Source organism: Aulonocara stuartgranti (assembly GCF_965226115.1).
Source record: "Aulonocara stuartgranti genome assembly, chromosome: 7".
In the NCBI taxonomy this organism is placed as follows: domain Eukaryota; kingdom Metazoa; phylum Chordata; class Actinopteri; order Cichliformes; family Cichlidae; genus Aulonocara; species Aulonocara stuartgranti.
The window spans coordinates 13,973,776-14,000,180 of NC_138945.1; the positions used below are offsets into that span (position 1 = coordinate 13,973,776).

The 26,405-nt window shown below is 39.1% G+C and overlaps 1 protein-coding gene across 8 annotated transcripts; it reads right to left on the minus strand.

Annotated features, from left to right (window-relative positions):
- Positions 1-1,287: 1,287 nt before the first annotated feature.
- On the minus strand, positions 1,288-26,163 carry sec31a (SEC31 homolog A, COPII coat complex component). Of its 8 annotated transcripts, none has more exons than XM_082539447.1 (28): positions 25,913-26,163; positions 24,724-24,803; positions 22,580-22,703; positions 22,288-22,486; positions 22,092-22,187; positions 21,066-21,206; positions 20,817-20,959; positions 20,304-20,403; positions 20,045-20,206; positions 19,227-19,379; positions 18,898-19,128; positions 18,728-18,802; positions 18,593-18,634; positions 15,310-15,609; positions 14,287-14,401; positions 13,584-13,762; positions 13,375-13,501; positions 13,046-13,191; positions 12,082-12,255; positions 10,507-10,743; positions 9,539-9,640; positions 8,957-9,059; positions 7,476-7,832; positions 5,790-5,845; positions 4,421-4,666; positions 3,442-3,561; positions 3,284-3,355; positions 1,288-2,746 (listed from the first exon to the last, which is right to left on the minus strand). In XM_082539447.1, exons 2-28 carry the CDS (start codon positions 24,800-24,802, stop codon positions 2,567-2,569), a joined length of 4,059 nt encoding a protein of 1,352 aa, XP_082395573.1. In that variant the 5' UTR covers position 24,803; positions 25,913-26,163; the 3' UTR covers positions 1,288-2,566. The 8 variants fall into 8 exon arrangements, with proteins under 8 accessions (XP_082395573.1, XP_082395571.1, XP_082395570.1 ...); XM_082539445.1 differs by having other exon boundaries at positions 7,431-7,832; XM_082539444.1 differs by having other exon boundaries at positions 4,421-4,669; positions 7,431-7,832.
- Positions 26,164-26,405: the final 242 nt, after the last annotated feature.

Here is a 26,405-nt window from a genome sequence, read left to right on the forward strand (position 1 = left end):
CCATTATTAGTTTGTTTCATCATGTTGATTTTGGTCCAAGCGCTCACTTTATTTATTTTTTTGATAAGTTTAAATTGAATTACTAACTTCATGCTGTTTGGCACGGACTCCCGAATACTCACCAACCTCGAGAGCTTTCTGTCTGTCTGCATCACGGTCCAGGTTAGTCTATTATTTGGCTTCCATCTGTAGACTAACAGGCAGACTAAATGAACTGGGCAATCAACCTCCTCTGTTCTCTCGAAGGTGAGAGTTCTGTCGCTGTCTATGCATCTGGAAGGCCCCTTGGACCACCCTCCTCAGGACAAAGGACCTTGCTGACCATCATCAGACTCTAGCTCCCAGCTTCTTGGTAAAAAAAAATGCTCCAGTTAAGAGGGGGATACTGTCGTGGTCCTGCAGTCTCTGTGCTGCTCACTCTGTCCCTGCCTCCTCTTCATTTTCCTTCCAGCTTCCCCTGTGTGTGTGTGTGTGTGTGTGTGTGTGTGTGTGTGTGTGTAGTTAACCACACTTTCTGTTGCAGAGGTGGGTCCTTGCTCCGTTTCCTGCTTCTGCTGTCAGCACACCTGGCGATGACAAACTTACCTGTTGGAAATGATCTGAGCTACTTGCTATTTAAGCTGATGGAATTCCCTCATTCAACGCCTAATCGTTTATCATTTAAGTATTGCATGCTCTGGCTTTAAATGAACGTAAACAGTGTGTGAACAATAACGTGTTCTTTAGTACCCTGTTGGAGAGACGAGAGTTTTCTTATTGATTGTAATTGTGTCAGTTTGTACAGCTAAAATTTCACTCAGCAGTGTTTTTTTTGTTTTTTTTATTTGAGCTCTTATTGTTTTTTTTTGGACTGGATAAGCCTTTGATGAATAAATAAATAAAGTTTGGTGTATTATCATGAAAGTCTTTTGTACATTGTATGGAGGACATTTAAGAATGACCTGTGTTCTGCAGCTTGTCTTAAACTGTTTGAGATGATTTGAGCTTTGTGACGTGGCACCGGCAGTATAATGTAAAGATCAGTACACTGTGGGCATAAAGAAATGAATATTGTTAGTAACAATACTCAGCTAGGCTGTGATGTTTAAAAGATAGTCAGTTGGTAATAAGGGGCCCGAAGTGTTCCAAAAAACAACTGCATTAACAATAAGTTGCATGTGTAACAGTGCATTATATTTTAAACTCTGATTGTGTTATAAACACAAACACATATAAATTACCAGAATTTCTGCAGCCGTTTCACTAATGATCTTTCATTTCACAAACAAAATAAAAAACAATGCAAACTGTAAATAAATACTATTTATTGAAAATATTGCATGTCGTCAATCAAAAACAAAGACTTGTTTTCGTTTTATCAACAACATAAACGTGAGCTTGACCACTCAGACTTCAGCCCTCATCAAAATTGGAATGAAAATCAAGTACAAGTCTCCTTCCAGTTTCGTTTGAGGTCTGATTAATTAGCAGATAATTAATTCCAATGTCAGGGAAGGCGATTGCTAGCATTTGTTTACGCATGCATACTTAAAAACTCAATAAAAGCACAGCCTGTTTTTGAAAGGTCCATTGCACTCTGCTGAGCTTTATTATTACACTGAAAAACAAACAAACAAAAGAAGTAAAACATCAATGTCCTCAACACCTGGGATTACACTGCTCTGCACTGAAATATCCCACACACTTACTGTATCTTGGTCCAATGTGTTGTATGTAGTAACACTCGTGGTGAAAGTGAGTCAGTGAAAGCAGAAAAAAGGGTTTAAAGTTTAAACAAAAGTCATAGTAGATGCATTAAAAATAACTAGCATTTGATACGCACTGATTTTACTCCAAATACATGTGGCACGTAGTATTGCTTTAACCCTAACTGTCACTATAATGCCATGTTTTTAACAAATTCATGTTCTATCTGGTAAAATGAGTGATTATATCTGCAATCTTATTTGCAGGTCAACTGCAAAATGCATGCAAGTAATGATGCATTTGTATGTACAACTAAAGTGTTACTTTGTAGTTTTGAGAAAAATTTAGATATATTTATGAATTAAAGGTATATATGCATTAGTGTAGTGCACAAAAGTTCAAAGACTTTAAAGATGAACAGGCCGATACAGCTGCATAAATTTTGAGCCAACAGCATGCATCAGGAGTCTGCCACGATTCGCTGATTATCAACAGACAGGAATGCCCTTAAAATTCATTATCTTTATTTTGCTTTATCCACTTTTTATTCCTGATTCATATCTTTCACATTTGTGTATTAATTGTTGACTGATTTAAAAATAAATGCTTAGTGTCTGCTTGTCAGCCAGTCGATAGGTAGCCCCTTAACTGGCTCAGAATTTACTTTCACCACTGAGTGCAACTGACAGCATGGCTTCTGTTTGAGAAACGTGAATGGCACAAAGAAGAATTTAACAGTATTTTCATACATAATTCTTCATTGCTTGCATTGAACAAGCTTCCCGTTAAACTATTTTTTTAATACTCAGATCGACCCATGTCCGGCCTCTCTCCACCTGTGGTCCAGCACTCAAATGAGCTGCTGGCACTTTCAGCCTCATCAGATACCGAGTTTGTTGGCTTGCGTCAGCACCACCTTGAGTACAGGCATGAACGCTGAAGTCTCGCTGAAGTTGCTGTTGCTCACTATGTGGGTGTGGATGTTGAGGCCCTCTGTGTAGGATCGGGACTCTATGCTCCTGGCTATGTTGTGCAGTCCTCCTACAATGGCAGGGGAGAGCTGCACAGAGGAACAGCAGAGTTACATCAGTAGAATGGCCAACTGTAGCAAATCAATGCAAAACACCAATTGGGAAACAGTCATTATAAGGCAGTTGATGGCATGAATTTTTGACTGAGACTACATTTTATAATATGTTTATTTCTTTATACATGAAACACCTCTTTTTAGAAGGAGCTTCTCATGTGAAAATCTGTTGAGTTGTTTAAACTCCGGAGGTCAAATTTCTTCATGTTTTGACTATTGGGCAAAACATCAGAATTTACTTTCACCACTAAGTGGTTCTCATTATCTTTCTAGTCTGCTTAGAGACAATGTGCACATTGTAAATTCACAGCATATCAAGGCACTTGCAGATGTGTGCATGGAGTATCACACTAACCTTATGATGACTAAATTTGAATACAGAAAATGATTTTAGGCTGTGAGAAATTTTTCACTATTTTCTTTACATTTTACAGGTCAAACAACCATTTCACACTCTTGTTAAAGGCAAGATTCACTGTTGACCTCTGCAGTGGTGTGCTGGATACTCACTGTCTGCTCTCTGAGTTTGTCATAGAGTGCCTCCAAACGTTTGTTCGCGTCATCAAGCTTCCTCTTAGTTTGCTGTGAAAAGATCAAAGAACACTCAGTTACTCATCTAAGGGCTCACTTTGTTGAACTGCACTGTTAATTTCATTACATAGACTCACAGGGTCAGTAGCTACAGCCAAGCATTTCTGGATCAGCCCCTCGAATGTAGTCTTTAGGACGAGGTGCTCGTCAGGTATGGGTTTCTTCATGATCTTCTCAGCAGGGATGGACTGCAGAGGCTGAAGGGTAAAGTAAGAGGCGTGTCAACTAGTATTTACCAAAAATATAAAAATGTGAATCATTCATCATTAAAAGAATAAATTTCAAAAACTTATTCACAAAAATGATTTAATATGAAGGCAACAGGCAGAGTGTTACAGGCATCGCCCTAAAGAATGTAGCCTCATGGGCAGTGTAGTCCATGCTGCAGGGAGAATGGACTGCCATACCCGTTATGTGTCTGTGAGCGCGAGGAGGGAGAAAAAGAGTCGAAAAGTAAGAGATGTCACCCACCAGAAACGGGAGATAGAAGCATGTAAATATATAATATATGTATAGAAAGTTGACCCAGACAAGAAAGTAAAGCTAGTTTTCGGCTACGAGCCCGACACGGAGCCCGACGTATTAGCCAGAGGTCCCTTTACCTGTCTTATATACGCGCGGAAGATCGCTGAAAAAAGTGCAGCCTTACCTAATGTCCACCCTACTGTTACTCATTTTATATTAAGATTTAAAAATCTAGTTGCTATTGGTATGGCGAGTAACCTTCAGTAAAAGTAATAATTCACACAACAATAGTACATTCATGTAGTTGTAAAAAGCATGATAATATATTAAGTAATCCAAAGTATTCAGAATACGTTACTCTCATTGAGTAACGTGACGGAATACGTTACAAAATACATTTTGGGGCATGTATAATGTAATACAGTTGATTCTAAGGTATGTCTATTGGGGCAATGAAAATCTGGTAAGAAGCAGCAGTGCTAGACAATTAAAAACAAACACACAGATATATCATTTCCTCCAGACAACCATCTGTAGTATATCATATACAATCTATGGTTTAACATTTAGTTAAACCTGAGAGTTATTTACTTGGATCACATCTCCAGTGGGTGCTCCTGGTGCACCCTCCATGCTGGTCTTTGGCATTGCAGGGTTCATAGGTGGAGGGGAGAGCTGCTGCTGCTGCATGCCTGAGTAGGGGACCTGGACACCGGGTTGGCCCTGCATCATGGCCGAAGGAGCCCCAGAGGACATTGGCTGTGCCTGAGGGTCAGTGCCCAGCGGGGTCATTATGGGAGCAGTGATGGGGATAGGAGGGTTGTAGCTCTGTGGAACCTGCTGAATAGAAGTAAGCACAGTTTGTTTAAACTCTGTCATGGCTGTCTGTCTGTAACTTAAACACAGACATAGATGTAAACTTTACAGATGTGGAATTCCTTACTGTCCAGAAATCCATCTTCAATTCTCAAACTGTTCTAGTAGTTAGCTAGCCAAATGTTGTACCCACGCCATGTTTAAAGTATAATTATTTTGCAGTTGTTGCAGTTTTATAATTAGAACTGACAGCATCGGACATATTTTCATACTTTCACTGTTCTACTTGTGTAAATGCAAATACAGATCAGCACGTGTGAGCTTGTTCATCAGCAGCTAATGCTGCCTAAATGATATAAAAACTCTGCCTGTCTTATTTTGTTTTGGACAAAGCAAATTCAGCACACCAAAACATCAGTTTGTACTATTATCCATAATGAACTCTAAAGAAGCTTGGCATAAGCCAGAAAAGAGGGAGTTCAAAGGAAAAGTTGCCTCTTTTGAAATGTGTTGGCTTCATTCAAATGATTTCTTTGACAAAGACTCCTTTTCTGTTACTGACTTTACTTCAGTACTGGGTCTGTTGTCATAACAATAATTCTCCATACAAGGCCAGTCGTCATAGGTAAAATAAATAATGAATCTTATTATGTATTAACAGAAAATATAGAGCCAAACAATACAATGATAGCACATACTTCAAAATAGCTAATTGTCAAAGATCTTTTATGTGTTAAAACATATATATACACACACACACACACACACACACACACACACACACACACACACACACACACATATATATATACATAACTTGAGTTACCTCAAAATGTTTCATATTACCATAAAAACTAAAACTGCCTCAGTTTTCAGCTTGCATTGCGTTTTTTCAATTTTCACTCTATATTTCAGATAATGGTACCTTTGTCCAGAGGAACAACGACAGGCAAAATGTTCACATTATTTAGGCAGAATCAGGTATAAACAGACCACAAAACGGCATTTCTCATCCAACAATTTCAATAACTACAAATAAATCAATTTACCTCCTCAAACTGCCTGTCGAACAGCAGCAACAGAGTAATATAAATGTGTCTTAATTCTAAAATGTGTCACTCAAACTCTGATTAATGAAACCTACCTTCTTTTTAGGGGCTCGGGTCAGGGCTGGAGGATCATTCCAGCCGTTCTGAGGCCCTATAATGGAAAACAAATCTGTCTGATGTTTTGAATTTTTATTACAAGTCCCCCTATTAGCATTTATAAGAAGTTTAAAAAATATAACCACATTAATTGGTTATTGATAACAGACTATGATATATCTCTAAGGAGCTATAAACATTTTTTTAGTTCTTTATTAATGCGCAGCATTTATCATTAATTCTTTTTTTCAGCAATGAAAACAATCACTTATCACTGCTTTATGGTGCCATTCTATAAATGTTTAAACAGCTGCCACCTATTATGACATTGTTCAATAAAATTTAACTTTTATCATTTAAAAGTGACATTATTTTGTGTTACATACCATGAATTAAACTGCTTATAAATGCTAAACAGGTGCAAAAACACACTGTTAACCAAACTTTGATTTGTATAATCATTAGATTCTGTTATGTTTAAAAGAGTGAGTATTCACTGTGGTTTTCATTAATTATTGTGAATGTTAAAGATGATTGCATCGTATCAAAAAAAATGTTGTGCAAATTTCTTCCAGAATAGATGGATTTTATTACACGTGTGATTGTAAGCAGGTCACAATTATACCCGTGATTTTCTCATACTCTGTGGAGCCATGCAAACTGTAAAAAGTATGATTACCTGGCTGTGTCCATAACAACTCTGTCATCTGAGCATTTAGCATTTCTCTCAGCTTCAGTTGGAAATGTTTTCAGCCATAGGACAACACTGATTTTTACACAGTTTAAACTGTATGATTACTATTATCTATGGGGAAAAAAAGTAGTCTGGTTTGTTTACGTGTTCATAGTTGGTGAATTCTCCCAACAAATCAGAAAAGGACAGTCTCGATTATCACTGTCTTGCTGAAAACCTGTGACATTGTTGCTTTTTGCAGTCTTTTAGAGCAGGACACTATTGATTCACACTTGAACTGCTGTCTGAATAAAATATCATCTGGTTGTGCTATGTCACCGGAATAAGTATAGGCGTAATATTAGCTTAATGCAGAAAGCATATTCAATTTCCATTGTAGTACTATTTAATTGATTTTTGTGCATACCTTCCTGCCATATATACTAAGATGACACAGGTAAATAGAAGCAAATTGAAAATCATTGCTAAATATGAAACCTACCCATAATTGTATGGGACATGTAAGTATTGTAAGATTTACATTTACAACATAAACATCTGCCATTTAGGGTTTAAAGTTACTGTCTATGTGGATAATACATTCTGAGTGCTTTTATTGTGAGAAATGACCTTCAGACACCCAATATGTTCCCTTTTTGTAAACAGTAACAGAAAACATATTTACTATTGTATAACCAGTGCACCATTTAAATGCAAATTGCTTTGATAATTAAGATTTAATTTAATAGTGACCAGAAAAAGTCTGTTATTATTCACATTATAGCAGGTAAGATGTAATAACCTGCACTGCAGGTTAACACTAATGAAATGAATTCATTTAGTAACTAGATATGATATTAACTGTTAGTGTAGGTAAACAAAGGAAACTGGAATCCTACTAGTTTTAAAGGCTGAGAGAATTTGTAAGGAGCACAGTGACAGTGAGGGTGATTAGAGGCATGCAGACCTGTTCTCTGAGAGGCGGGGATCAGCTTGTTGTCTATCTTTGTACCTGAGACTCCACTCGGTGGAGGAGGCATGTACGACACAGGAGATCCTGGCCCGCCATGCTGGAAAGAAACTCCAGAGGACGGAGGAGTGGAGTAGGAAGAAGAGCTAGGAAAGAAAAGAGGCTGGGAAGGAGGAGAGGAGGACAGGCACTGGTTGATGGGAGGCTGTCCAGGATAGACTGAAGATATTGGCTGAGACTGGACGGGCTGTGTGTACTCAGAAAGAAAGCCAGGGGGCTGAGGAGGGGAGGATGGCTCTACTGAAGGAGGTGGATGAGGAGGAACAGAGGAGTACTGAAGAGGCTGAAAGAGAGGCATGCCACCAGCTCCATGCTGGTACTGGTTGACCTGGGGGTAAGCTGGGAGTCACACAGAGGATGTTCTGTTAGTGAAAAAACTGTTGCATGTTAAACCAAGTGCACCATGCAACAGGATGGTTACAGTGCAGAGCATGCTGAAGTACTCAATGTTTTGACAAAGAGATATACAAACTGAACATTCTCACTTCCTGTTAGTAACTAAGATTAAGTATGACAGCACAGAAGAGATCCGACATTAGCGTTAAACAGCAAAATACTTGTTAGTGTTTCAAAGAATACACAAATAGATTAACTGGTGGAATCCTGTCTCCTTTATACAACATTTAGATACTGTTGATTCATTTCCCCATACATCACTGCAGCCTGAAGGAGGAGCGCATGCTCCACCTAACCTCGTTCACAAGTACAGTGCTTCAACACCAGTTTTTTTTTCTTGTAAGTGCAGCTTTAAAATATGCCAAAAATGATCAAACCTGCACAGCTCAAACTTGTGTGTTCATTATGTTGGTCTGATTTGGTTCAATGAAATTAGCTCAGTGTGCATTATCAATGAATAATAGCTTCTGTAGCCAGAAATCACAGAAAGGAGACAATAAAAGCAACTTTTATATAATCATCACGTTTTGAAGTTTTCCTCATGGTTTCAGTAACCCAGAGATAACTGTCTGTACACTGATGATTACACTGCAGGCCGGAACTGCAGATAGATGACTCGGGGCTTATAAAGATAAATAGTAATTAGATTTCTAGTATCTGTAGTTGAAAACGGGTATTACATTGAGCCCATTTGATGAACTTTTATCAACAAATATAATTTCGTAGCCCATGATCATCTAACTGGATCATATTGTAGGAATATTCCTGTTTGTTAGGTCAAAAAAAAAAAAAACTTGAATAAAACTGTATCAAATGTGTTTGAAATGTGCAAGCTGGTAAACTGTTTCTTACTGAAACCACCAAATGAAGCACAAACTGTGCATTGTATTGTCAAGGGTATGTGTGTGTATTAATGTAGTAATACAGAAAAAAATATATATATACATATTGATAAATTTGGGCCTAATGTGCAAGACAAGGTTGTTCTACTAAAATGAAATCTATTTTTTTCGTAAGCCAATGCCCCTCATGATAGACAGCTAAGTTCTGGAAGTGAAAACACTTACGCTGGTACTGATGAGAATACATGTAGGCAGGAGGGGAGGAGACTGGAGGAGCTGCAGCCGTGCCTGAGGCTGGAATCCCGTACATCGGGTTTGAAGGCTCCACCTGAAAAAGCAGGGACAACAAATCTGAACTCTTCCTCCTCTGTCCACTGAGAATCAACACTGTGCTCTACAAAAGCAAGTTATGTAGTGATTATAATAAAGCTTAGTTTTGCTAGAGGGCAGAATAGTCTTATGTTAAAAGAACTTTCACAGATAAAAGTGATGCAATAACCGCACTTCAGTGAAGCTTAATTTGTGCAGAAGGGCATGCATTTTGTTTTAAACCATGAAGAGTAAGCTATAAATCATGCAGTGATTCACATTAATTATGAGGCAGCAGCAGAAACAGATTGAATGAAGCTTTTGAATGCACTGTAGCCACGGAAGTACTAACAGGAAGTTCAGTGATGGTAGCTAGCAATGAGGGTTGGAAGCCATGGGAAGGTTTGGGATGTGGACCTTTGGCCTGCTCAGTGAAGCTTTTTAAATTGCAAAAAGAAGTGTGTGTCAAGGTTGAATGGGCAGTAATGCTCAGTATACCTTCTGGTCAGAGGCGCTGCCTACTTGAAGAGGAGGAGGGACATTGGGGAGGGCTGTGGGAGTTTGGTTACTCCAGGAGGTGACAGTGGAGGCTGCCCTCATCTGAAGCACACAGAAACACACGGCACATACCAATGATGGCCGCAGCATGGGAGGGGAGCACACACCAAACAACGCCACAATGCACAAACATTGGACGGGTGGACATAAGAGAGGACTTTATACGAGCCAAGGTTCAAATTACAAGAACACAACATCCTGAAAGAAAGTTTAGACACAGTAACAAAATTGCCCAGATGCTGATAAAAGTACCCACAGCTTGTCATTTAAACCCTGGCAAGAATGGACTGGCAAATGATGAAATGACTACAACACATCAGGAAATTAAAATGAGCACTTTGTCAGGTAGTTAGTAAGTGTGGAGATGTCAAATTTAGAGGAAGAACAGGAAATAGACCAGTCTGCCCTCAGGTCTGATATAAACTTAAAGCAAGATTCAACATGAACACATCAAAGAACAGATTAATCCACACACATGAACTGGAATTGTAAATTAAGGCTAAGAGAGAGAGATCTTCTCATTTCCTAGATTTAAAGACAGACATTGTTGAATAAACAAAACTCCCAAGAAAAGAAACTATGTTAACTATATTCTATGAAATTGTATTATATTGTATGAAAATGGTTATACATCTGTTTTCATTAATGTGGGAAAATGTGGCGATCACTTACTTGCAGTATCTCTTTTTTAAATCCAATTTTTTATTACAGTGTAGTTAAGACTGTGTATGTTTATGCTGGATTTCAGAATCTTATTCTTGGGTAGTTTATACATTTGTATAAAAAATTTGTCAATAAAATCATAACAAATGCAAATCAGAGTAAATGATAGAGAGATAAGAACCAAGAAAATCAGATCTGTGTGTAAACACTGTTATGAGATGTAGTGGCAGCTCTGCGGAACATACTGGCTGGTAATACTGTGGCTGTGCTGGGGCGGAGGCGGATGTAGGCATGGGGACTGGTGCTGCTGGGGTGGGCTGAGGCACCATGGTGGGATGGACCTGGGTGTAAGGATGCCGAAGCTGAGCCCGAGGGGCAGGCAGCTGAGATGGAGCTCTCTGGGTTTGCACTGAAGCTCCAGGAGCCGACCCCTGCTGCCCAAGAGCCCGAGTGAGACGGTCACGAAGCTGCTGAATGGCAACCTGAATGGAGCAAAAGACCTGGTTAGAGCCTGTCATTCTTGATCAGGAAAGCTACATTGCATATTAAATGATAATAAATGATTTCAAAAAACACCAGTAACAGCAATACTTCTCAACTGATCACTTCATTTTTTTTTCCTTCTGTAGTTTCCAATAACTGAGCACAATAAAAAGTGTGCATGCCATCAAAAAAATACTGGAATAAAATGGTTTTTACTGTTTGTATGTTTGGTACCTCTGTTATTATTTAAGAAAAAAAAAAAGATGGCCTGTATTTATATAGCGCTTTACTAGTCCCTAAGGACCCCAAAGCGCTTTACATATCCAGTCATTCACCCATTCACACACTGGTGATGGCAAGCTACGTTGTAGCCACAGCCACCCTGGGCCCTCTGACCACCACCAGTAGGCAACAGGTGAAGTGTCTCATCCAAGGACACAACGACCGAGACTGTCCAAGCTGGGGCTCGAACTGGCAACCTTCCGATTACAAGGCGAACTCCCAACTCTTGAGCCACGATCGCCCCATGCGGTTAGATTAAGAATTATGAAACTAAACAGACTGAAAAACATTATACATTTTTATTGCTTTGCACACAGACAAATTAAATAACTCCATTTGTTATTTAAGTAAAAAAGAAATGAGCTTAGTAAGGTTTTTCGCTTAAGTCCCTCTATTTGACCATGTCTGTCTGGGGTCTGATGGTCCAAACCTGTGATGTCAAACTCATTTCACATTGTGGGTCTCATAGAGCCCCCTTTAACCTTAAATGAACCAAACCTGTCAATGTAAAGAGGTTTAACAACACATTGAATCCCTCAGATGTCTTAATATAAGAACTGACAAAAAAAATATATAAACTGACTATATAAAAATCTAAATTTCTATTGTTGAACGTGAAAAAGGTCATTTACTGTCATTTAAATGTCTGGATGTTTGCATGGAGAAGAACTTTATTAATGTAAAACTGTTAGAGTCCTGTTAACAGCAACACTAACAAGCTTGGTGAGCAAGCAGCATTTCAACCTGTACAGGTGCACTGCACAGACAGACATGTAATCCTAAGTAAGAACAGCACTAAAATGGTGGAGCAGTCCAGTTCAGTGATGCTTCGTTTAAACTGATGCTTTTAATTAATACCATAGACTCTGTTCATGGTCATGAAAACAAACTTATAACCAGTAACAATGAAAAACAGCAGGGATGATTAGGCCGAGTGTATTCATGGAAATTTATATCTCATTAAGGACAAATACTCCCAAATATTAAAATATTAAAAAAACACACACACACACTTTTCAGAGAGCAGGTGCAACAAACAGCAGCTGTGTACATACCTGGTTGCTGTTGTCAGGCAGATAGGTGATGGCAGTGGCCAAACTGCCCTGGGAGGCCAGCAGGTTGGCATACTGGCTCATCTTCTCAGCTAGCAGGATGCCGATAGCAGCGGGGCCAGAGCGCTGGGTCTGCTCTACTGCACGCCGCAGCACCACCACTTTCTCCACCAGGTCCTGAGGCACAGAGGCACAATATATGAGCACGACAACGTCATTAATTAAATATGTCAATGGTCACTTCGAGAAATATTGGCTTATTGCCAACTATAAACAGTTCATAATCCACAAGCTCCCTGTTTACTTAACCAGCAACTTTATCTACTTTAATTTGGCTTCATGTTTAGGACGTGCTTTCTATTTTTGTCTCCAGAAAACTGTCTCTTTAGCTGCTAAACACTTCACAGTCTTCACCAGCCAGTTGCTACTTGTGTCTGTGTGCTCTTTGGTGCTGGAATGGTAGCATATAGTTTTGTCCTGGAATGGAAATGCAGGGACACTGCAGGGTTAGGTGAAGATTTTCCTCAGAATTTCTTTGCAATGACTTATCACTTGAGCCATTACTAATACAAAAAATATTGGTTAACACAGATTTAAAGTAAAATGAATATTTTTGTTCATAATATAACGCAAAATGACGAAATGAAAGGTAGTGACTGTCCTAAGCTCAAAATAGGATTGTTTTGGTTCATTCCCACTGTAAAAGCTCTAATAAGCCACTGTTTAATTCCTGCTAATCAACAAAGAGTAGAAAGACACAGCTGGAGAGAGCTAGTGAACATAGAGGAGTGTTTAGCAGCTAAAAAGCCAGACATATTCCTGGAAGAAACAAAACTGAAAGATAAAAGACAAATTTGTTCAATCAAAGGAAAAGCATTAATAAGCTTGTTTCTGCCACCTACAAAGCAGCTAAACATGTGCCACTACACATTTAAAAAACAAAACATGAGCAGCAGAGCTTCTATACCTGCAGTGAGAGAGGAAAGTGTCCGTTCTGCACTCTGGTCCAGCAAGAGACAAGTTTCTCCACATTGCCAGCACAGATGTAGCACAAACAGGCTTGGGATTGTAGGTTAGCATCTTCTGATGCCTCCAGTCTGTCCCCGAGAAGGTCTTAAAAAATTGAAAATCAGGATGGACTGAATGTAAGTAAAGAAAATAGATTTATTTATATAGAATTTACAAAATGCCTGGATAGAGAAGAAAATCTAAATACTAAATTCAAACAGTAAGTCTTCACCTTAAAAAAGGTGATCGACCCCCTGATATCCAACAACAAAATACATGTGAACTAACCGCAGAGGGAAGAGAACTCCTCAGGCTGAGCGTAGGTCATGACGGCTGCCAGAGCCTCCTTCCAGTTCTGAAGGTCACACGTCTTCAGGATGTCGTGCCAGTCTTTCATTACCACTGCATTGATCAGCTGCAGGACAAATACACAATTACAACACCAGTAACACGTTCTTAATCAAAAAACACTCAAGGAAGTTTCCCCCAGTTGTCACCTTGGTTATCTTGCTGTGTGATTTTGTAAAATACTTCTTCTGGGTTTTTTCTAAAAGTTCTGGCCCTCCAGCAATGGCCAATATGATGCTGTCCGCCAATCGGTTGTCATGGAGACAAAGCTCCACAGCTCCCTCAAAGTCTCCAGTCAGCAGAGCTTGTGTGATGAGCCCATCCACATCTGGCAAGAAATAAAAAACCCCATTATGTTTAGGAAAAAACCCAGTGGCAGGTGTGAGCTTCATAAGTGTGACATCTTCATGTCCAACAAACAAAGCCCTCCTCGAATGGCTTCTGTCTTTACTGGTGTGAGACCTTCAACCAATTTATAATCATATAACAGCTGTCTGCTTTAAATGTATGTCTGAGCTTTTCTTTTATAAAGAGCTGCTTTTTCTTCCTCTACTGAAAGAAAAGTAAATCCTCAAAAGCAGCAGACTTAGCTGTTAAAAGTTCAGACATCTCTAACTAGATTCATTTAATACTGAAGAAAATACTAGCAATAATGAGTCAGAAGAGTATAAGTTTCCACTTAAATCCACCTCCTAGTGGATTTCTTTTTCAACTCTCTGGTGCCTTGCTATACACACCTTTGGATTTATCCTGCCACATATCCATACCCGTTACAATTTGATGATGGTTAAAATCCCAGGGCAAACAACAAATTACTGAGTTAATGTGTTGAAACACTGATAGTGCTGTTACCTTGACTAATGCTGAGATTGACCCCTCCTGCTGGTGTTGGAGCTGGAGCTCGGACCTCAATAGGGGCTAATGTCTCAGCAGGAATGGGCTCCTCATCAACTGATGCTGTCATCTCCTGTAACAACAGAAACATGTAATGATGCTTCAATCTTTTCTCCAGCCTTCAAGTGTTCCAGGATACTAAAGATTTTCTAACATAATGAAAGGCCCTGAGGCTAAACTTAGTAACAGTACAGTTTCATAATCATAATTTAGCAGGTTACCATGCCAACACTTGCTCACTAGCATTATAAAGTGCAGCTGAGACTCACTGAAATGTCCTTAGTTTTGTAAATTTCAGAAATGTAAGATTATGCAAAGTCATGGGATCAACAACTTCATGACAGGCCACCCCAAAGATGCTGAGATATTTCATTTAAAACAACAACTGCCAGTCTCATGATAACTTTAGTGAGCCCTCCACCTTCCTGGCACAGTGGATACCTGTGCCAAATTTTTGCTATTTCAATCAAGTAAATGTTGCCATAGCAACAAGGGTATACGTACCAAACTTTATAACAATTCATAGTTTTTTCTGAGATATTTCAGTTTGGACTAACCCCTTGAGCATGCCTAAAACCAACCCAGAATCCATCTATTCCTGCATGAAGAGTCAAACAGTGTTAGTAATCAGATTACATGGTTCATTAATTATAAAAAAAATATGCACACCCAGACAGGTGTTTTCAGCTTTCCGTAGTGTTCAATCAGTTTCCAATAGGTTGTTTTAATATTTGGTGACAGCTCCACATTACAGCCAAAATGATTTTGGAGTATTTTTTGTTCATTGAGTTTTCTCTATTATAAATTTAAACAATGTATTATCTTAATCACATTTTATTACTAATTCATGGACAGCTGTGGAAATAATGCTGTATTGATTCTCCTCAAATTATCTGAAGTTCATTACTGAAAACAGCTAAAAAATTTGCACTCCTGTAACTTTGCTGCTCAGCTCTTTTTAATGGGGAAACAAAGGTGTACCTGATCTAAGGGGATCTCTTGCTCCTCTTCCTCCTCATTCTCATTCTCATCCACCTCCAACTCTGGGAGAACCTGATCCAAATTTGCATATGGCTCACTGCGAAGAGCATCTTCTGGATCTGCCGCTGGTGCTGCTGTATCCTCATCCTCTGCTTCAGGAGTGGAATTGAGATCAAGCATGGCTGCAGGCTGAAGGTTTACAGCAGCAATCATGTCAAATGCTGCCTCTGGAGTGTCAGCAGGCGGCATGAAGCTGAGGTCTGCTAATGGCTGCAGCGTGGCTGGAGCGGGCACATCCACCTGAACAGAAGAGGCGGAGATGGATTCAGAGTCAACTGCATAATATGATCTGCCACATCAGGCTGAGGCTGGGATGTGTGCATCACCAGAAACAGTATGGATTCAGCTTACTGGGGCAGTCAGGTCAGGCATATATTATTTAATTGGTTTCAGCTAAAAAAAAAAAAAAAAAGTGGATTTAAATCAACATTTAGGGAAATGTGAATTTCAAACTGGGATCAGAACCTAAGTCAGACCAATATTATTTTCCATATGTCAGAGAATGAAGACAAAAGCAAAATCACTAGATTTAGCACTGGAGTAAAGCTCCTATTTGAGGTCACTGGTGGAAGCAGATGCATAAACACTGCAATACATTTATACAGAAAGTGAGCAGTGCATACAAGCGCGTGTGACAGAGTGCTTTCCTAAAGTGTGCGGCACTGCAGACTCAAGAATTTCCACTTTTTTGCTGTGATTGTGACTTTCAAATGTCGAGCTTCCTCTGAGTAATGTCAAAAAGCGAAGTTGAGTTTATAGCATTGAAACACGACTTTGTTGCTTACAACACTTCCCATATTGCAAAACATAAGACAGAGACAAACATCTTTTCCGCCGTGAACTGAGGCTTTGACAAGCTGTAATTACTGCCAGCAGCAATCAGTCAGACTTTTTTATTCTTCTGTCAGTGAACAAATGCGAACAGATCAGAACAGGCTGAGTTGAATGGAGACCAATGTGGGGTGAAATATGGACTGCATAGCATAGCAGTGTCGTGAAAATACACGTGAGGAGCAAATAAAAAGTTTAGATCAATGTAAAACTTTGCTCATTTAAGAAATGGTCTTGGAATGGAAAGACAAACATTTCAAGACCATAGGAAGTTTTTTAGAAGGTAACAGCTACATCCTTTTAAAGAGGCAGGCTGACCCTTGTAGCAGCTTTTCATTATGTTTAATGTTGCATGTAGTGTTGCATTTGTGTGCACCTGATAAATGTGAGCGTGATGGGATACGGTCTTTCAGTTCAGTTTTTGGAGTCCAACAAAACCTGAAGGAAATGTTACATTATTGAGCTGCTAAGTCTTCCTGCTATGAAAGTGGTGACACTGTGTGTGTAGTCCTTGTCTGGAAACCTGAACAGCGGTTTAGTGATACATTTTCCAGTATAAAACTGCTACTATTCATCATTAGACTGCAAACATTATGTTTAATGATTTTTTTACAAATTGTTATTAACTTCACCGATTGAGATATAATTTTGCTGCTTTACCCACAGAATGAAATGTCAGATGAGCCAGAATCATGTCAATAATGTTTTGATATCCATATTTCTTTCTTGCTACTAGGAAAAGCCTGGAAAGGTTTCATTCCAAAGTTGAAAAAGCAGGAGTTCTTGTTGGATTAGGGTTCGACTTTTTTGAGTTGCTTTTGTTTGTGAGGATTGAGGGGAAAAAATATCTTTCAGTTTAACTTTTTGGTGATTTCCTGCCTATTTGGAGCAAACAGATGAGATATAATTGTAAAGGCCAGGATGTCCTATTTCAAGCACACTGGGACTTAAGTCAAAAGATATAGACCAAAAACAAATGTCCATTACAGAGGACATAAATGAATAGGCTGAGTCTCAGGAGAGACTTAAAAATTACAAATCTCCATGACGCTTGTTTAAATAAGAAAATCTGATGTGGCAAGCCAATAGTCCTTTTCCAGCAATTTTACACCAAAGGAAAACTTCAAACCTGGACTGCTCAGAAAGCACAGCTCAGAAAGCACAGACATAAAAATATCTGAAGGAGGATGCTAGCTGACTAGTTAGTGTGTTTCCCACTACTTTCCTGTGCATGCAGTACTGTGCAAAAGTCTCTCATTGGCTCTCCAATGAGTGGCCTTGAGAAGTACTTCTCCCGGCTTCTCTATGTCTTTGGACATTGGCTGCTTTTTCACACATTATCAGTCCTTGTACCAGAAAAACTTTTTGCTTCCTTTTCATTCAGGGTGTTGTCTACATGCATATGCACTTTGTTACTAGCAGCCCATCACAAAAACATATCATTTGTTCCCATTTCATATTTAAGTTAAATCTATGAAAAATGTCAAAGATATTACAGTTTGACAAGAATAAAACAGTATTTTTTACACAGGTTGTGTGTAGTGTATCCTTTAAAAGACTGAGGAAACTGAAGAGTGGAGGACAAAAGAAGAAGATCTAAAAAAACTAATAAGAATTAGAAATAAATCCAGCAAAGACCTGATACAGGTCCTGAGAGACACATCTGGCCCTTCAGTTAATCCGTCTACTGTTTGACAAAGCTTCATCAGAAAGGCGGGGAAACAGGGAGAAAAGGCTGAGGTATGCCAAATTACACAAGAACTGAATTTAAAATCTTTGGCTCACATCATTATCAATTTATACAGAGGAGGTTAGGAGAGAGTGTCTACAGCCCTTTGTAAAACATGGAGGAGGATATGTTATGGTTTAGACCTGCATTTCACTGAGTGGTGCTGGGGATTTTGTCAAAACTGATGGAATTATGAACACAGAAAAGTACTATCAGATTCTGATTCACAATGCAATACCACCTGGAAAGCATCTGATTTGCACCAGCTTTATTTTTCACCATAACAATGATCCCAAACACACTGCCAGTGCAGTAAAAGCAAACCTGGATAGAAAAACACTATCAGCATCAGTGTTGTTTGGCATTCCTAGAACCTAGATCTCAACATTATTGGCGGAGTGTGGGATCATCTTAACTAAGAACAGAAAAAAACTACTAAGAGCAGTTAAAGAAATGACAAGAAAGCTTGCTAACAAACTTCAGGCTATGTTAAAGGATAAAGGTGATCACACTAAGTATTGACTGTCACATTCATCTTTATTCACTTTTAAAGGACACACATCAGAGTGGCATCCTTTATCTCTGATACCCCATAAAGAGATTTAATGCTGAGATACTCCTTTAAAATTCACAATATAAGATTAGCTGCTTTGACAAGCTTACCTTCAGGGGATTGGCAGACTGCTCCTCTAGTGCTGCTGAAATCTGACAACAAATGGATAAATTAATCACAAGTTCAACTGAAAAACATGCGTAGCATCATATTTCACATGCAGATGAACAGATAACATGTCGCACCTTTAAAGCCAGCTCCTCTTTGTTGTACCCCAGAAGTTCCAGGTACTTGCTACGGATGTCACTTTCAAAATTAACCTTAAAACACATAACATCCACATTAGCATTATCCACACAAATTTCAGCAAAAACATTATTGATTAAAAATTGTGTTTTTTAATGCTTCCTCATACCTTAAGGAAAGACCAAACAGTTTTTCCAAACTCATTTTCAGCCACGTCGATCTTTTCCTGGCAGAAGTCCACGAAGTTACCTGAACTCAGAGTGGCCTGCAGCTGGTCGGAGCGCTTCAGAAAAGCTGTTTCTGTAACAACCTGGCTCATGTGCACAACGTGAGAAGTGGGCTGCTGAGGCTGCTGGGGGTTTGGTTTTGTATTCTCCAAAGATATCAGCTTCCCACCAAACTAAAAGGAAACAAATCAAAAAAGATTTCAAGTGTGCTTAAAAAAAGAAAAGCAGTCTCACCGTACTTTTGATCAAAGCTTAAAGAAACAGAACTCACTGCAAACGAGGCTCCCACAGGTCGGCGAATCCACTTGGGTGGCTTCTTCAGGGGGTTGACTGCAGCTGGAGTAGCTGGAGTCTGAGGCAGCTGCAGGGGAGGCAATGTTTGCCCTGTCCCAAATGGATCCATGTTCCCAAACGAGTTGCTAATCTGTAAGAAACACACAGAGTCGAGGTAGACAAATTAATATGAACAAAAATAAATAATTCACAGCTCTGAAAAAAGAGAGAAAGGATAAGTGTGGTTAATTTCAAGCTGACATTAAACTGAAAGTTTGCTCTGGACTATTTAAAATCCCCCTGGTGGTGTACAAAGGCAAAGCTGCTATAAAAAACTGTGTCATTTTCCAAATATTCAGGGACCCAACTGTAAGTCTAATATAAATGATGCTACTCTTATAGTTGTTTTAAATGTTTAAATGTTGTTTTTAAAACAATACTTTAACAGTCGTCGGTTTAGCTCAGTCTGGGAGCTTTTGAGTCTGACTTGCAGCCTTTTGCTGCGTGTCTTCCCCACTCTCCCTCCCTCTCCGCTTCCCTGTCTATCTTCACTATTCACTCCCAGCCCACTGTCCTTTCAGTGGGCTGGTTTCAGTCATTATGCAAATGTACTGTTTATAAGATTGGGGAAACCTGCAGTCAGCTGAGACTAAAGAAGTCACTTGGATGAGTGACGAAACGTTTCTCCCACTGAAAACGCTACGTCCAGATGAACAGAATCAACTTTTGGAGATATCTTCACTACTGCTATCCAATAAAGGCGAAATGCCAAAAAAAACCCAAACAATACTTTTATTTCAGGAGACTTAATCTTACCTGGTCAGCGTGCCTCTGGCTCTGTGCCTGGCTGCTCCCTCCCATGATGGAGTAGATGTCGATGTGTCCGTCGAAGCCCGCGGCTGACAACACAGCGGGGTTTCTGGGACACCACTGGATGTCAAAACACCACTGGCTGCTGGTGGGCAACTCGTACAGAACCTGAGGATTCAAGAAAATGACTTTCCAACCTCAGTGGCAATCATGAAATGATAACTGTCAGTTCACAAACATACACACACACACACAGAATTTTCACCTCTGCTGTGTTTGGATTCCAGCACAAAATCCTGCTATCCTTCCCACAGCTCAGAAGCAGCTCAGGATCTGCTAAGCTCCAGGCAATGGCCAGGATACCCCTGTCAAATGAACCGTCAGATGAAAAAGAGCACAGTTACAATCTTTTATTCCACATTATCAACACTATTTAAAGGTCTAATGGTTCTAATGGTACAGCTGAGCACTGCAGGTTTTCGCAAACATAGCTCAGACAGGAGGAAACTGTATTTTATGGACTAGTCGGCAGCAGTTTAACAATGATGCTACATTGAGTATTCCAGCAGCAAGAAAGAGTAAGTGGGCTCAAGTGTTTGCTATATCTTAGAATTATATTAGCTTATGGATCAAAGGAATATGATATATCGGGCTCTGGATACGCAGATAAAGCTTGTTATAAAGATACATTTAGTCTGCTTTGGTCTTTAGGGAGACTTGTTATCAGTAAGAAAAAGTATAAAACAGATTAGATTTAGACTGATTTATCAGTGCTTACCTTGAGTGATGCTCTAGAATCTTGAGAGGAGAGGTAGCAAATCGTAAGTCCCACATCTGGATGACGGGCATCCTGTCGTCCTCCGAAGCCAAGACCAGCTGAGTGGCCACCTCTGGGTTCCAAGCCAAGCCAGAACAATGCATCTGGAAAGAAACACGCAACAGTGATCTTAGACTGTTTAAGTTGAGTAGACAGAGCCAAAGGACTGGGAGAAAATGCAGCATGTTGAGGGTTTCTCTGACAACGTACTCTGTTGCTGTGGTCGCTAACTTTGATAATGAGGTCATTTTTGCGGAGGTCCCACACTGAAGCTCGACCCCCCGGGCTGGCTGAGGCCAAGATGTGTTGGACCTGTTTGTTCCAAGCCACACAGCTGATGTCTTCCATTGGCTTTAAGAGAAAAACATAAACCATTCATATGGACTGTTCATTCATTAGTGTCATATACAAATGTTAATTAGATACATGAATTGAGAAAAACTGTGCCCAACATAAAACTGACACTTAAAATATTTGAAAGATGATGATATAATAGCAGAGTAATACCAAAAAAGCACTAAATGGTACATTTAAGTATACGAAATGTACAAATGACAGTGGAAAGGTACTGTGTAGTCCTTACAACAAAAAAGCATCCAAATTAATGCTGATTCTAGTTATGGATTTATCACTAACTGTAGTAATTCTCCCAAAATGTTCAGCCTCACATTTAGTATAGTGAAAATTAACCATGGCATGTTGTAAACAAACTGACATTTAAAGAGTTAAAAGTTCTGAAAAGGAAAACATTTTAGTCATATTTGATCATTAGAAGACCGACATTGGTTAAAAATGCAACTGGGTGAAAATGGAAAATGCCATTAGTAGATATTTATTTTGTTGTTATGTAATGGCCCTTTTCCACTAATACTTACTCGGCTCAACTCAGTTTTGGTTGTTTTCTAAAACAACTGAGCACCACGGTGTTGGTTTTTGTGTAGCCATTTCCCTTGTTAGAAGGTTTTAAAAAATGGCAGTTTTGATTGTTGTGAAGGAGTCATTCTTATGACTCATCGAGTGATGCCCCTGACTGGCCAATCAGTGGCGTGCAATCTGTTGACGTTACACTTTCGGACTGATTCAGATCGCTTCAGACCCCGGCCGAGTAGGTGCTAAAAAAGCACTTACCGGTAGTAAGAGATACTACCACCTATCAAAAAACCCTAAAAACCAAGTTCAGCTGAGCCGAGTCAAGCTGAGTAAGTTCTAGACTAAAAGGGCTAAAATTCTTCATACTTGTGTTTTAGGTCCTGGTGTCATTGGAGAGCCAAAGTTATTCATGTCCCAGATATAGATTTCAGACTCATTTCCACCTGATGCAACAAGGTTTGTCTGCAGGAAAAAAGGACACAAAACACCAAATGAGTCACTGCCTTGAGTTTAAACCCAGCTTCAAGCTGAAATTCTTTGCACAAGGTGAAAAGCACCATACTTGGAAAGGGTTGACATCCAGAGCTCTCACTGGCCCTGTATGCTTGTCGCTCTCAACGATGATGGCGTCGCTCTCTCCGCTCATTATCTTTGCAGTGTCGTACAGGATAACATTGCCATTCTCCCCACCTGCGATGAGAACACCAGAGGGATGACCCTGGGAGTCCATACCATATGGACCCCACGCCAACTTGTGGTATCTGTGAGGAGGAAGAAGAAGAAGAAGCCCTGATTAACAGCAGGACGAAAAATAGAAAATCAGTAATATTACTGTGGAGAGTTCTTTATTCTACCTGTGACTGGAGGAGAGGCTGCCACATGATTTCATATCCAGAGATGGCTCAGCCAAATCCAGCTCAAAAAACTCCAAGGAGGCATTGGTACTGAAGGAGGCATCCAGCTGCTGAGCTGATGTTCCTGCAGGAATACAGGTATCAAACATCAACAATTAATAAAGCAACAGAAACTCTATATGCAGCTATGTTTATAGATTAAGCCATTTTTCCAACGCATAATCCAAACAATTTACAATCTTTGGTTTGCTGTAAAAATCTGCATTTTTTCTTGTCCTACATTGAAATTAGAAGAATATCACATAAAAATAAAAACAATAAAGCCTTTAAGTCCCATTTTTTATTAAAAATTGTTATGGATATTTGTCACTGCTTTCTGATCTTCAACAATAGCTGCACCACTGGATGAATATATCCACTATCACTCAATATTTGTGAAGGGGATTGTTATTGTGATCATTTAGCATTCTTCCTCTTTTTACTTCCCTAATAATGAACTCACAAAGCACAGAACTGAACAAGCCTGTTGGATGAGAGATGAAACATCTTCACAAAACTTTAAGTGCAGTTGTCTTGTTTTTTCAAACTCTTATACTATGTAGAAAGGTTTTTTGCAGTAGTGAGGAAATCTCCATTCCTGTGTCTCATAGCTTTCTGAGAACCCATGCTTAGGTAAGCAAGTTAGCTTTTCACTTGTTTTTTATTTTTTTGTTTTCTTGTTTATTTTTCGACCGTTCATTTTCATCTGTAGGGGAATATTCTAACAAATGGATTCTAAAGTCAAAATGTATGTAAGAAATTAGATGTGAAAGGTAACAGAAACTATGCTTGTTCAGCATGTAGATAAAATTCAGCCTAACTGTAACACTAATACTAAGTGGTTTACCAGAGACGTGCTGGCTTTTACCAGATTTATTTGTAGCGATTGAGGCGTTCCTAATCTCACTGTGTACTTAAGGTCACTAAACAAGCCGATTCCTTGCCATCTGAATCAGACTTTCAGAAGTGGACTTTGTGGTATGTTTTCGAAAATTGTCCTGCTGCATAACCCGGTTGATAAGGGCCAGGTAGGTTTGGATAATGTTTTTGTATCATTTAAAAACTGCATTTTGTATTTACTTGAGTTATCTTTATCTAATATTAAAACCTGTTTGATGATCTGAAACATCATCAAGTGTGAAAAATAATATGCAAACAAGGAAACAAAACAAGCTGTTAAGATAAATGCTCTATTTATATCATCAGTCCAGAGCATTTTATCCCTCATACAACTGATTCTTGGGGATGTGCAGCATCATTTATTTGGCAAATTTTGCCTTTCTAGTATCCATCCATTCTTAAACTGTGATATTACATATCTGCATGGTACTGCTCATTATTTGAGGAAAAAAAACCTTCCAGCTATTTCTGCAAAAATAAGTTAAATAAATTCTTTTAAAAGTGTATTTTACTAATAAGAATAGCTCATATGATCAATTACTATCTAATACATTTACTATATCATGTCAAATATGTAAAACAGGGATTAAACAACAGTATGATGGCTAAAATTGAAACAGAAGAAAACCCAGCTGAAATGGGACAGAACATTTTCTGTTGGTGTACATTCAAAAAAAACCTGACGAGAGCTGCGGAGCATTTTAAAGACTATGGAAATGGATGGTGAGAGACTGTATTAGTTCATGTGCCTTACAGTCCTGACAACAGAAAATGTGGTAGCATCACATTAAGTGTAAATTACAGATAAAATACTCTATTCATTAACACCAACTACAGTTTGTACAGTCACACCATAACAACTCTGTCTCCAGAGGTGCGGAGTTGATTTATCATTCATTCTTATTTAGTGAATATGGGTTAAAAGTTCACTGATAGCACCCACTTTTACAAATATTTGCCCTGGCCTCCTGCTATTTTCATAATAAGGACAACTTCATAGAGAATTCTGAAGCCTGCATCGTCTTCACATGATTAAATGTCCCACATGCTTGCAGCCCTAAATATACAACACTAAACATGTCATTTTCCACTTAAAGAGGCTGTGAAAATGGCTGAAGTAACTGACATAAATGATGTAATTTCATGTCAAAGTGACAGACGGCAGCAGATGCACGCCTGTACTGATGCTCTCTGCATGCTCATACCTGTTGCCAGGTAGATGGGGTGGTGCTGTGCAGGACTCCAGCTCTGGATGGCTGTGCGGTTGATCACTTTAAGTTTCATCCTTGAGAAATAAGGGCATAGTTTGAACGACTGTGCAGTGATTATTACAATTTATTTATGACACTTTTATCTCACTTTAGCGTTCAGAATAACCAGATATTGAATCCTTTCATGTAGTTTCGTTTCTATGACAATAAAAAAGAGCTTAAACGATCAGTTTCAAATGAAGTGGCTAAATACAATGCTTTTTAATGGTAGCTTTATAAAGGTTAACATGTGCAGTTTTTTCTTAGCGTTTCCCCAAGGTATGATCACTTTAGAGGTTCCAGCTTTAGAGGTTCCAGCTGAATCTTACTGAATTGTTTATTTGAGTTATAGCATCGTTTACCACATTGTAAACACTGTTAAGTGTTCATTAGACACTTGTGACAGGCTGGATATATAAGCAGAAATCTGCTGTGGAAACAAAAATCAATATTGATAACTTTTTATGTGTTGACTTTTCTATCAGTTCAACCACAACACAACATCTTCATGGAGTTGCATTTATTGCAGGACTGCTATGGATTATTTTCCGTTAGGTGTGCTAACAATATCAAAGAATTTTAATACCATATTAATAACGACTTTCAAAAGTGTGAATCTGTCTCTTTTACATCGAGGGGAGCGGACCGCTTAATAAACAAGTAGTTACAGTTTTACACACGCTTTCCCATTCATCTTGCTGCTGTAATAAATACACTAGTTACAGAGTAACAAAGGCCTGCTCTGACTGGCACTAATTATCACACGCTTTGTGTAGCTCGGGGCTGTGTCGGGAAAGGACATCAGAAATGCTACATTTAGCTTTAAAAGAAGTTTTGCAGTCGTTTGGTTAAAATTACAAAATAAAAGTCCTTGCTAGCAGCAAGCTAACAGCTGGTGGACCAATTAAAAGCCACACAGCCGTGTCGTTTATGAGCCTCGAATAATACGAGAAATGCGCGTAAATTTATTGTCACTTCTTGTACATGTTTACTACGACATGGTTCAGCTTGGACTAATGCAGCTGCAATGAGATATTGTGTTTAGAAGCCTGCTAGCTACCTGCAGGGACATATGAGAGAAGAAACAGTTACACACTCACACAAACCCGCACACAGATCTTATTACTTCACTAAAGCAGCTTACCTTCTCTTCTTCTCTTCTTTTCACATGAACGCACACATTAAAAAAAGAGTAGGCAAACACTAACTGTCTCCGCCCGTACAGGTTCCCCTTTCGATTCTGCTCAGGGATTTACAGCTGTAGAAACAGAAGAAGAGGCTACCGGGTCCCGGCTGCGGACTCGAGACAGATTTCCACGTCCCCACTGGTCTCCATCAACGTGGCACTAAGCAACAGCCTCCTCCTACCACGAAGAAGAACGACTTCCGGGGGAGCTTCTCCCTGTTTGCTAACTTATGCTAATGTTAAGATTTTTATAATAAACGCTAAAAATATTAGTAATAACTATTTTATGTGAGCATTTATCATTTTAAAGTGTTTCTTTATTAAGGAGTAGGAATAGTAACGAACCGGTCTTTATATCATTTAAAGTATTTCAGCATTTCATTTACAGTAATATGCAAAAATCTTTAGCCACCCCTCATTCATTTATATTTTGCTCCCAGTGACTCGAGCT

Coding starts and splice junctions, on each gene's coding strand:
- sec31a (XM_082539444.1), bottom strand. CDS start 24,802: ATGAAACTTAAAGTGATCAACCGCACAGCCATCCAGAGCTGGAGTCCT. Junction 18,635..18,727: donor AAGAGGAGCTGGCTTTAAAG/GTGCGACATGTT, acceptor ATTTGTTGTCAG/ATTTCAGCAGCACTAGAGGA. Junction 2,747..3,283: donor ACAAACTCAGAGAGCAGACA/GTGAGTATCCAG, acceptor TCCTCTGTGCAG/CTCTCCCCTGCCATTGTAGG.